Raw genomic sequence first — 13,669 nt, 5'->3', positions numbered from 1 at the left:
ATACAGAAGTACAGAAAAAAACGTCATATTTTTTTTCAGGAAACAAGCATAAAAAAAAACACAAACACAAAAAGTACCTGTGTGTGTATGTGTGTGCACGTGGGTGCACAAACGTGCGGTTTGGAGTAAGCAGATTCTATAGCAAATATTGAAAACAAACAATACTACACCCTCACAAATGCTCAGGCAGATACTGTGTATAATGGAAGGTTGCTATACAGTACACTGCTAAAATTATCCTTTATTCTTTTCTTTTTATAATACATGAGTCTTTAGAAAGATGTGGAATAAAAGTATTGCTTTTCCCCCAAACAATTAATGAATTTATCATTAATTATCGTTTTGTGGGTCAACATTTTTTGTTATTTACATCCTTCTTCCCCTCCTTACTTCCCACTTATCTAAACAAAGCACCGTTAACATTTCTGTTATGGCCAACCGATATTACCGATATGAAATAAAAAATAATTCTATGATAATCAAATTTTCTACATACTATTTTTGTACATACTGAAACAATGTTAGCCCACATACTGTTCTGCATCACATGCAAGTAATGTTACCCAAACAAACTGTGTGGCCAAAAAAAGAAAAAAACACACACACACACACACACACACACACACACACACACACACACACACACACACACACACACACACACACACACACACACACACACACACACACACACACACACACACACACACACACACACACACACACACAAGCAGCACAACGGCAGCCGGACAGAGAAATAATAATCAGATGTTCACATCGACCCGGTTTTGCTCATTGGACCGATGAGAATAAATCACCATCATCGCCCCATACTGATATGGTCAATGATATCACCGACACGATCACCCTACTGACCAATCCATCATCTGTAAATTGTACATTCAGAGCAACCTGCCACGCCCCCTCTCAATGCATCAAGAGTAGACGAGAGGTTCATATAACAGATATTGAGGCTTTGACAGGTGGAGCTGTTGGAAATTGAATATCAATATGCTGCTGTTCGGGCATTGCAGGGAATGAGCTAATGTATGAGTATAATAATAATAATAATATAATAATTATGCCCACTGCCCACTGTAGGTAGCTCTAAGCTGATTGAATGAGGCAAAAACACCTTCTATGTTTTGTATTCTAAGATAAGATATTCCTTTATTGATCCCCGCCTTGGGGAAAACCAGGCATCATAGCAGCATGGGGGAGGGGAGGTACAGGTCATAGAAGACATACAGGTACAGGTCACAGAATTATAGTACAGTGGAGAAGTAAAAATAGAATAAAAAGGCAGTGTAAACAATATTACTTACTTAACTTAAACCCTTTTGCTCTTTGGGGAGCATAGGTCATTCATGAAATCTCTCCAGCTGGTTCGGTGTTGGGCGATTTTCTCTGCTTCCTTCCATGATGTTCTTTTTTCCTTGAGATCCGCCTCGACAGACCTTCTCCAGCTGTTTCTGGGTCTTCCTGGCTTTCTCTTCCCCTGTGGGTTCCAGGTTAAGGCCTGCCTGGTTGTGTTGGAGGATGGTTTTCTCAGGGTGTGTCCAATCCAGCCCCATTTCCTGCGTTTGATTAGGGTTTCAAGTGGTTCTTGTTGAGTGGTTTGCCAGAGCTGTTTGTTTGTGATGGTGTTTGGCCAGTAGATTCCCAGGATGTGTCGTAAACATCTGTTTATGAAGGTTTGCAGTTTGTTTGAGGTTGCTTGTGTGGTTCTCCATGTTTCTGCTCCATATAATAGAACTGATTTGACATTGGTGTTGAAGATGCGGAGTTTGGTCTTTGTGGAGATGTGGTTTGAATTCCATGTTTGCTTCAGTATTAAAAATGCTGTTCTTGCCTTCCCTATTCTTGCTTTGATGTCTTTGTCGCTGCCTCCGTCCTTCCCCACGATGCTTCCCAGGTATGTGACGGTGTCCACCTCGTCCAGTGCTTCTCCGTCCAGTTGTACGGCCTCTTCTAAATTGTGTTTCATCTTCATCTCCTTTGTTTTTGCTTTATTGATGTGTAGTCCTGTGGTAGCTGCAATTGTGGCAAGTTTTGTGAGTTTGGTCTTATACAATATACAATATAATTAACTCTGGACATGCGCATAATAGGCAACAAGGTGCGAGATGAGGGTATGTATGCCCTCTCAGTTATATTTGCCCTACAATAAATATAGTTACAATATATAATCTTATAATCTAAATCTAATCTAATATATAATCTAAAAAAACGAAATGCTAAAATGCTAAATGCTAATTATATGCAATATATTTATATGTATGCTTCTCACACCAGGCCAAGAGGGAGTCATTATGGAGTGAGGGGGGGACTGATGATTTGCCACAATCGGGGCACAGAGCGAGAGCCGGCCTGCCAGCTAAAGTGTTTCTGCACGTGGGTCCATATACATAGAGACTGATGGACTAGGAGCGGGACAGTGGGAGTGTGGAGCGGTGTGATAGGCAACGTCTGGATGTTGAGGATGCAGACCAGAAAAAGACTTTCGTCTTGTTTACATAAGGGTCCTCCATTTTCAATTCATCAAGACATTTAGAGACATACAAATATATGGTACTATGTAAGAAAGAGAGAACATCATAAAAAATTGAAATCAGAAGGGGAAGAAAATGTACATTAGAGGGGGTTGGCTCGGGTGGGGGAGTGGGGGGGTTGGCATTTACCGGGGCCAGTTTCTAATTGCTGCCACCCGTAGGTGCTCTTTGAGAGCGGTTTTGAAGGAGGGTAGGGATTCACATTCCTTTACGGCTGTGGGTAGGGCGTTGCGAAACGTGTTTAGTCCCTTGTTTGAGCCGAAACTGAGTTTAGCGTGATTTGTGGAACGTTGGCGTAGGTTTGAAGCCAGTTAGCCAAAATTCCCCACGAATTGAGTCCTGTGTTTCTGAAGTTTTTCCCCCTGAATCTTGGTAGGCTACTCATTAATTATTTTTAATAGTATAGTTATTGAAATCTACCATAGTTACCGGCCCAATAATTCCCTCCACCAGGGATTATGCAACCGGTTGCCTGTGTGAGTGAGTCTGTCCTTCTTTTTGTCCGCAGCTATCTTGCAAACTACAAGGCAGATTGGTCTAATATTTGTTGTGCACATTCATTCACATTCACATATCAGACCGTGGTAGGATGAAGCCTTTTGCTGACCCCATGACCTTTCCTCTAGCGCCACCATCAGGCCAAATGTTCCATTTTCATATTTGTGTATCTCTTAGAGCTTTTATCCAAATCTTTTCAAATCTGGGGTGCACATTCATGGCCCCAAGAGGAAGAATCCTATTGATGTTGGTGACCCCATGACCTTTCCTCTAGCACCACCATCAGGCCAAACATTCAATACTCAGGTGTATCTCCTGATCCTAAATATATTTGGGTGTTTGACGTGACGCTCCTTAGTTGCTCCACTTACGTAACTTTCTCTCCCCTCTCTCTCTCTCTCTCTCTCTCAACATAATACAAATCCATTTACCAGACACCCGCCAAACATAGGCTACACAGAGTGATCATCCGTGCTTTATCACTGCTTCTCATCATCACAACAATGCTTGCTAGTACATCATTCTTTTTTTCATCACAAAAACACAGCGTGCCTGCATGACATGACAACTGTAATTTACTCTACCATTAGTAGCACATTTGTAAAACTAAGTGGACTTTCCCGGTGGAAAATACATTATATAAACAAGGCTATATAAACATTGCGAGAGCAAAGAAAACTGTGAAAAGGAACTTAGTAAAGGTTACATGAGGTAGGAAACTTATTCAGCTTGTAGACGATAGAACAACTACAGAAAACTCTATATGGGTGGACATTTGAATAAACTAAATACAAGAAAACTCTGTTGGATATTGTGATGAGCCTTGTGGTGTTCAGGCTAGACACGGACCAAAACAAACAATTCCAATGTCCACACAAGCACAATTTCAATAAACAGGTGATATTTATTGATCCAAAGTACAGGTCCGATAGGCAATAGAGTAGTCAAACTACAGTCCAGGGTCAATACACGGTCCAGGCTCACATACAAAAAGGGAATGTTCAATACTCAAGGTTTGTCTTCCGGTCCAGGGTCAGTTTTACAGGGGGGTATCTCAGCCAGTCCAGGGTGTGTGTGTGTGTGTGGGATGTGGGTGTGGGATGTGGGTGATCACGTGGTGCACAGGCAGGGTTCCCACGGTACCTGGAAAACATGGAAAACATGGAATACATTTTTTCATTTTCGAGGTATGGAAAAGTCATGGAAACTGAGCAAAAGTGAACACTTACATGGAAATAGAAACAGTTGTCCTGGAAAATTGTATTGGATGATGTGTAAAATAGTAATAAAATGAAACTATTGAGCACAAAATTAAGATGAGTTTATAAAAACCCTTATGTGAACAGCTTTTACTGTAGATAGAAATGGATGATCCCATGTTGCTCTTGGCATCCTATATGGTATATTGGATGTTGGAATTTGATGCAGGCAACTTAGTGATATGGACTTTCAGGAATAATAACGCTACTCGCGATCTCAATAGAAGGGTCAAATGCATGCATTTCCCAGCCAACACGGGAGCCTTGACATCTAGTGAAACTTCTAAATGCTAGTTTATCCTCAAATGTAAGTACTGTAGCTGTGTTTTAACTGTGTGGTAAACCTGGGTTTATCAACGTTAGTTAGTAAGCAGTGCAATCTTGCTAACTAGCTAGCAACTTGAGTTTGAGTTTGTTTTGAATTTGGATTTCGTTAATGATGCACATGGAGTGTAATCTTGCTAGCCAACATTCAGTTTGCTAACTAACTAGCTACTAGCTAGTGTTGGCTAGCTTGCATTGCTAGCTAACTACCAATACATTTTCACATTAGGCTGTGACATTACTTCTATACTAGTTGACATGAATAGTCTAGTCTTGATACATTTTGTAACATTCATTCTTATATCTACTTTTAGCTATTTTGTGATTTTTTGTTTTTTTCTTAAAAAAGATTATACTACTAAATAGGAACATTTGGGGTGAGACATTTTTGAAAAATCATTGATCATGCCTAGACTGATTCTATACATCTATACTGTTAAGCTAAGCTTACTAGTGGGGTTGCTGTACTGAGGAACCACAGGGGAACCAGACTTATGTTTTCCCTTTTAGGTTCATTAGTTTGATTTACAAAAGATTTTACAGAGTAAGAGTAGGCATACTACCCCTTCTACGTAAGACTCATAATCTAATAAGACTAATAATAAAGGAAAGAGGGAGGAGGAAGAGAAGAGGGGCGAAGATGAAAGAGGAGGAGAAGAAGAGGAGGAGAAGAGAGTAGAGGATGACAGAGGAAAAGGGAGAAGAGTGGCGAGGAGTTGAGAAGAGTAGGAAGAGAAGACAGGAGCGGACACGGGAGGGGATGTGTGGAGAGAAGAGGACAGGATGAGATAGGAGAGGAGTGGAAGAGAGAACATATATCAATCCCAGTGCTCATGTGTTTCAAAGTTCCAGTTCAATAAATTGTTGTTCATCTACAGCTAATGCATTATTTCATGCATTGATATTATCAATAAGACATAATCTCTAAGCATTTACAATGTCGACTTGACTGGCACATCTTTTAAATCAAGTAAGTAGTCAGGTGTCCTAGGGGGTTGTGTGTGTGAGGGGAGGGGGGCGCGGATGGGGGCGGAAAGCTTCAGGGGCCTATAGATCATCACTTAATATGGTACCTGGAAAATCAGGAGGTACTGTAGCATGGAAACAAATTTCAAGGCAAGCGTGGGAACCCTGACAGGTGTATTCTATCAGTCCTAATCAACTCCTCTGCCCATGGCAATAGTACCGCCCTTCCTCCACGTAACCAAGTGACGAGGGATGATATCTGCCACAATATCTTTAATTATTCTACTTCCATAAACAAAACATATATAACAGACTGTATAATTGTCTTTTATAATAATTATATAATTTAGTCGTTATGCCAATTCCCTTCCTAGTCATTGCGCGCATTGCCCCACTGTCGGCCTGTGGAGGGTGTATAACTACCACATGCCTCCTCCGATACATGTGGAGTCGCCAGCCGCTTCTTTTCACCCAACAGCGAGGAGTTTCATTGGGGGAACGTAACACGTGCAGAGGTTCACGCTATTTCCCCCAGATCTCTTCCCTGCTGAACAGGTGCCCCGACCGACAAGTAGGAGTCACTGTTTACAATGACCAGGACACATACCCCACCGGCTTCCCACCCGCTAACACTGCCAATTGTGTTAGTAGGGACGACTGACCAAGCCGGAGGTACCGCTGGCAGCTGGATTCGATCCCAGAGTCTCTGCGGTGGTAGGCGAGTGCTTAGTCCACTGCGCTACCCAACCGCACCTTCATCAGAGCATCTTTTTCACATTGTTCCACTGGGGGAGTACTTCCTTGAAATCTGAACCGCTTGTATGACGCAACCAATCCTGCTAACCTATCATGGTCTGACATGCACTTTAGCAATATCACCACCATACCTGTAATGTTAGTATTATCGAGTGAGACGTAGCTAGCTAACCAAACAATGGCATTGTAAGGTTTGAGGGTTTCCTCTCCTCTGGGAGGAAAAGCCCTAGCGTTACCCGATGGTAATTACCTGTCTATCTGCCCTGATTGCACTCATTGGTACCTGGTGTGTATAGTTAAGTTGGCTTTATATGTTCTTCCTGGTTACTATTCAGATCGCCAGTCGATCACTGAACCTTACCGTGATGCATTCTGTCAAAGCCTTATCGCTCCTTGCCACGGAGGATAAGTTCGTTCGCCATGTATAGTAATTGCCGTGTCTTGCCTTTTCAATTATGTAAACTTACTGTGTGCTTATGTAGCACCGTCGCCCGTCGTGTTTATTTCGAGATGTGTTTTGGAGACAACGTTTTCTCCCCTTTGCTTCCCCCATTATTATATATATATAGTTCAGTTTATTGTTTGTGCTTTGCGTGTTTTGGAGACTTGATTTCTCCCCTTTGCATTCCCCCTTTTTGGAGACAAATACTCTCCCCTTTTGTTTGCTCACCGTTGTCGGCGCGTACGCCTTTCATGTTCGACAAATAAAACAGTAACCTTTGTTTGAGAATCAACACCTGTCTCTCGTCTATCCGTTCTGCACTGCACCTGGGTCCAACACACCTACCCAACTCGTAACAGGCAGATTTAGGCCCCGTTTAGACGGAAACGCTAGCAGGTGAATCCGCAAAAATATTTTTTCGGATGTGCCTTTCGTTTATACGGAAACGCGTTTTTACGGGGTGAAACCGCAAAAAAGTGAGACTACCTTCCAGGGTGGAATTCCTAGAAACGCAAAAGCTTTGCGCTCTCGTCTAAACTGTTAAAACGTATAAATCTGATAAAACGATGACGAAAGGTTTGTCGCGGCTCTGGTCGCGCGTACTGCTTACGTCACAGGTAGCAGGTATGCGCCAGTAGCCGAGACGTAAACAAAGCAAGTATGTCTGACTTATATCAACGGAGATCACCTGAAGGCTACATTGGCAGTACTTTTAACCCTTTCACTGCCACACGACAGAAGGTTACCCCTTTACTATCACACAACCGGCTGTCGTGTGGCAGTGAAAGGGTTAAATACACAAGAATCTGTCCCGCGGCGTGAGTGGACCCACTGTCTGTGAGTGACTCTGCTTTGGTGCAATCACATTCCCCATCCACAGTCTGCGAATCAGAGGCAGAGTAGGGCGGGTCTTCACAGCACGTCATGTGACATATGCGCCAATCGTGTGACAGCGGGTCTCCGTCGTTACAGCGTCGTCTGCACGGAGAATTCCACCCCAAAACGCTCGTCTAAACGTAAAATTTAAAGTGAAACCGCAAGATGACTTTTGCGGTTTCTGTTCACAAAACGCTCGTCTAAACGGGGCCTTAGGATGCAAACCAGATTTTTTATCTTCCATCCACTATTTACCCAATAATCCTGTGCTAAAGCAGAAATAGCTGGCTTTTATTTATAAAGGTTGCTTAAATATGCCTGATAGCATAGAGGGAATTTGTGTTTGTAGCACACATGTTAGTATTGGGAGCTTCAGTAACATTAGCAACCTGAACCAACCCGCAAAATACATTGTTCATACTCATAGGTGAGCAACACACAGATAACAGACATTTAGACTAGGGATGTCCGATATTATCGGCCGATATTGGCATTAAAATGTGATATCGGAAAATATCGGTATCGGTTTTCAAAAAAAATAAATATTATTTTATTTTTTTTAACATTTCTATAACCTTTATTTACCCAGGCAAGCAAGTAAGAACAAATTCTGATTTTATTTATTGTCAAAAGTATGCATAATGTTATGTTAATTCCACAACAAGACATATGTAATGTTAATTACCTGAAATTATTAAGTTTTTTGGGGGGGGGAAACCCTGCATATATCGGTATCGTTTGATATCGGTTGATATCGGTATCGGAAATTAAGAGTTGGACAATATCGGTATATCGGTATCGGTAAAAAAGCCAATATCGAACATCCCTAATTTAGACCTATTAGTATAGTTCGGCTTTATTGTTATGCTAGCTATCTTTCTGTAGGTTTGGCTTAGGACGCCGTTATATAAATCACTAGGAAAACTTTATAATAGGGCTGTCGATCTATAACTTTGTTTATGAACTTGTTAATTGCATGATTTTCTTGGTGGTAATTGCGTCTGTAGGGGCTGCAGTCATAAAGAAATAGATGGAGAAAATGGTTATGGAAAGTAATCATAAGTACTTCAGTCTTCAGTAACGTTGAATGGTTATGGTCCATTTTGATCTCTAATGTAACAATATCGTCGTTATTGGCAGACGGGTCCTTCTGGCAATCTCTGTTAACAACACTGCTACCAAACATAAGTAGCAAGCATGGCATAGCTCGACCTGTGTAGCATTACTTAATACTTGTTGCTTCACTGGGAAACATTATGGTTTTAAAATGTATGAAAGTTATTATTATTATTATTATTATTATTATTATTATTATTATTATTATTATTATTATTATTATTATTATTATTATTATTATTATTATTATAATAATAAAATGAAAAAAGCTCAATAAAGATTTGGTCAAAACACCTCCCCTACTCAACCATTATTGGCCTTTAAATAGGGTGACCAAACGTCCTCTTTTGCCCGGACATGTCCTCTTTTCACGCCCTGTCCGTGGCGTCCGGGGGGGGTTTATAAATTCATGAAAATGTCCGGGTTTAATTGTTTTTCAGTTTCAGTTTCACGGCACTTTGCGAGCGTCTGAAGGCTCGGGACTGCATTTTTCGCCGAACATATAAACTTTTTACGCGGCGCGTCAGATTATCACCCCGGACTCCGAGGATCCAGAAGTCAATCATCCGGCGATTGCGGAAATTATTGGTAAGCGTTGTAACTTGTAGCCAACAATGAGTCTAGCTTTCCAGTGATATCCCACGTGGGGGTGTGCAAATCAGGGATCTACAGTAGGTGAAAATGTACAAGCAAAGACAAGATCAATTGATACAAATTCCGAATGAATTTACTTGGATGAGGAAATGGAGAGATGGAGAGTTTTTCTCTTGGCACACTGTTTACCCGGATGTCTCTATAAGACTCATTTCTGAACGGATTTTTATAAAACTTGGACCTGTACTACATAAGACTTCAGGCTATGGATTTCTGTTGTTTTCCAGCTTATACAAAATATATATATATATATTATCTTGGAATATTGCAACTACTACACAAAAACGTGAGTACACAAGTTCAAGTTCAACTCAAGTTCAGCCCTATGTTACTCATTAGCACTAAAAGTGATTTTTCTTTATTGTGTGTTACGATTCCTGGAACGTTTCGTTGGCATGTTGGTGGTAGAGATGAGTAGAACCCAGAATGCAGACTTAACACAAGGAGAGGTAGTGGAGGATGAAAATAGCCGAAGCACGAGTCGTGGATGAAAGTAATAAGTTCTTTACTGAACGTGGCAAACAATACAAAAACTGACTCACGGGGAATACGGAGAAACATAAGGTTGACAGCACACAGGACGAGGGTAACATGAGTAATGATCCAGCAAGGAAGGCAGGGCAGACAACACTAATATACACAGACTAATTGACACAAGAGGGTGATTGGGAACAAGACACAGCTGCGTGGAAAAGACTGAACAACCTGGGGTAATATACTGAAACATGACGAGACTAAATAACACATAGATACAGACACAGGGGAGAAATCACTAGACTAGACAATGGGGCACAACACAGACAGCAGATACACAGACAACAGATTAGTGAGCATGACAGAGAACAAATTAATAAACATAGACAGGCACAAATGCAGTAGTGTATTGTTCATGAGTGGTGCTGAAAGTCCGATGGCCGGTCCAATAGGACCGGGGGCCGTGACAATTGTGTAAGACACTTCAGAATATTATCTTTCAAAAGAGACCAGGCTTATGCATGTGCTATAAGCATAGAGTATAAAGATAAGCTTTGCAAAAAAAGTATGCAGTCCTCAAGTTCAAGTAAAATAATTGCCATTTTCTGGGCGCATGTTATGTGCTTAAATTTGGGATATTGCAACCACTACAGAAAAATGTGAGTACACAAGTTCAACTCAAGTTCAGACCTATATGCTACTCTATTTCATTATCACTAAAAGTGTTTTTCCTTTTTTGCATTAGTAACTTCAGAATGTTATCTTTCAAAAGAGACCAGGCTTATGCATGTGCTATAAGCATAACGTATAAAGATAAGCTTTGCAAAAAAAGTATGCAGTCCTCAAGTTTAAGTAAAAAGAAAAGGCAGCTTTTCTGGGTGCATGTTAAGAGGTTAAAACAATAAGGCATCTTTGAGTCAACTTTGAGTAGAGATTCAAGATTCAAGAGGTTTATTCATCACATACATACACAAGGCATAGTGAAATGAAGGTGGCCATGCCCGCTTCGATTGTGCAAAGTATCATTAACTATCTCAAGGCTGGGGCCAGCGTGTCCTCTTTTTTGGAAATAAAAATATGGTCACCCTACTTTAAACAAAGGCTGCACTTCCACTCATGGAACAAAAAGCAGGTAGCAGGCAGTGACGGGATCTTTGTTTTAGACAAATCGTTGAGCTCCTGACTTGGGGTCAGTCTTTCAATATGTTTATGTTTATGTTTATTAGGATCCCCATTAGTCATCATCAACGTGTTGACTATTCTTCCTGGGGTCCTCACAGATATACACATACAAATATGAAACAATCAGTGTAAATCAGTCATATATCACATCCATAATAAATAGAAAATAAAACAAAAGGTCATAGGTGAATCCATTTCACCATACCTTTAAAAGAAAACACAGTAAACAGAAGATGTTTGGATAACATGGCTGCAGCTACACTCATGCATGACATTTATTGATTTCCTTCCGGATTATGGCTCCTTTAAAGGAAAACTTCAACATTTTGGGAAATTAGCTAAGGTACAAATGTTCTTTAAAAACCGAAGCAAACTGCATGCTAGTCTCTCGTCCATGCATGCTAGTCTTCTCTAATATGAACTCCATCCTCCCGTGTGTTTTAGGTGGTGAAGATGATGATTGTGGTGGTGTGTACGTTCGCTCTCTGCTGGCTGCCCTACCACGTCTACTTCCTGCTGCAGCAGTTCTTCCCGGAGTTGTTCGAGGAGCTGTTCATCCAGCAGGTCTACCTGGGCATCATGTGGCTGGCCATGAGCTCCACCATGTACAACCCTATCATCTACTGCTGCCTCAATGACAGGTCAGTGCACACGTGGGTGTGCGCACACTCTTTTAAAGCAGGCCTGAAAACATATCTGTTTCAAAAGGCCTTTGATTGCTAGCTTCTTTTTTTTTGCTGTTGTCTTTAATTTTCTGTTTATACTATATTTTTTAACTATGTTCTATTTTTATTTTATTTGTATTCTGTATTTTATTTTTATTATTATTAATACCGGTAATTATTTTATTTTTTAAATATTTTTTAACCCTGTAACACAGGGCTGTACAGTGCGACGAGGTTATCGCAAATTGCCCCTTAATATGGCCCGTGTGAGTGGAAAATAATATTTGGGGGCAACCTTGCGAGTAGTGATTTCAACCCTTCATTTGCATGTCACTCCTAAATTAATCCATACAAATTGGATAAAAAAAATAGTAAAACATTAGCCTACAACCAGGGCTATACAGTGTGACATAATGTTGCGGTGCTATGAAAAAATCTGTCGGCGATGAATGAATTTACTGCGTGGGATAGCCTGTGTGAAAAAAATATTTGCATGTGAAGTGAATCTTGGCCACGCTATTCTACTTGGTAGTTGTAGTCTATCGTACGATTAAAGACCATGTCCCCGTCTGCGTAGAGTCCATACATCCAACACCAAATCCCATAATTCCTAGCGAACAATCGAAACTAAACTGAATGTGGCCTATTGCATCGCCAAAGAAGAACTTCCTTTCAATAAGTGTAAGCCGCGGAGCGGATATCAGTCCATCTTATGACAACCACGTCTGATGTAGAGAGATGATAAGAGACCATAGCCGATTAAATTAAGTCGGATCTGGCAGTGATGATGATGATGATGATGATGATGATGATGATGATGATGATGATGATGATGATGATGATGATGATGACACTTCTAACAAATGTCAGCCATGCATTAGGTGAGTAGCCCACCATTAGGAAGTTTTTCGATACTTAAATACTGTCTACTTAAATTTCCCTCCGGGGATCAATAAAGTATCAACCTATCTATCTATCTATCTATCTATCTATCTATCTATCTATCTATCTATCTATCTATCTATCTATCTATCTATCTATCTATCTATCTATCTATCTATCTATCTATCTATCTATCTATCTATCTATCTATCTATCTATCTATCTATCTATCTATCTATCTATCTATCTATCTATCTATCTATCTATCTATCTATCTATCTATCTATCTATCTATCTATCTATCTATCTATCTATCTATCTATCTATCTATCTATCTATCTATCTATCTATCTATCTATCTATCTATCTATCTATCTATCTATCTATCTATCTATCTATCTATCTATCTATCTATCTATCTATCTATCTATCTATCTATCTATCTATCTATCTATCTATCTATCTATCTATCTATCTATCTATCTATCTATCTATCTATCTATCTATCTATCTATCTATCTATCTATCTATCTATCTATCTATCTATCTATCTATCTATCTATCTATCTATCTATCTATCTATCTATCTATCTATCTATCTATCTATCTATCTATCTATCTATCTATCTATCTATCTATCTATCTATCTATCTATCTATCTATCTATCTATCTATCTATCTATCTATCTATCTATCTATCTATCTATCTATCTATCTATCTATCTATCTATCTATCTATCTATCTATCTATCTATCTATCTATCTATCTATCTATCTATCTATCTATCTATCTATCTATCTATCTATCTATCTATCTATCTATCTATCTATCTATCTATCTATCTATCTAATAATAAGACAATATGCAAATAAGATAATACTAATAATTGTTGCGGTTCCCCGTATGAAAGTGGCTTGCAACTTACTGCTGGTAAAATCACTGTTTATTTTTCGTTTTGCATAGTATTACATTCCTCTTCTATAAACAATCAAAGTCCTACCGTAAGAGCCTCATACGGGTCA

At 39.9% G+C, this 13,669-nt stretch overlaps 1 protein-coding gene across 1 annotated transcript in view; it reads left to right on the top strand.

The window, feature by feature from the left end:
- Positions 1–13,669, top strand: part of tacr1a (tachykinin receptor 1a) — a gene marked incomplete at both ends in the record, with an annotated part of 86,952 nt that overhangs the window by 69,165 nt on the left and 4,118 nt on the right. The window contains one exon of the mRNA XM_084308136.1: positions 11,544–11,740. Coding sequence (XP_084164262.1) covers positions 11,544–11,740 — 197 coding nt within the window. The remainder of the gene's footprint in view (positions 1–11,543; positions 11,741–13,669) is intronic.

This window comes from Notolepis coatsorum, assembly GCF_963971535.1.
Source record: "Notolepis coatsorum genome assembly, chromosome: 2".
Taxonomy (NCBI): Eukaryota; Metazoa; Chordata; class Actinopteri; order Aulopiformes; family Paralepididae; genus Notolepis; species Notolepis coatsorum.
Note: the sequence above shows the minus strand (reverse complement) of the source record. Positions and strands in the feature narration are given on the sequence as shown.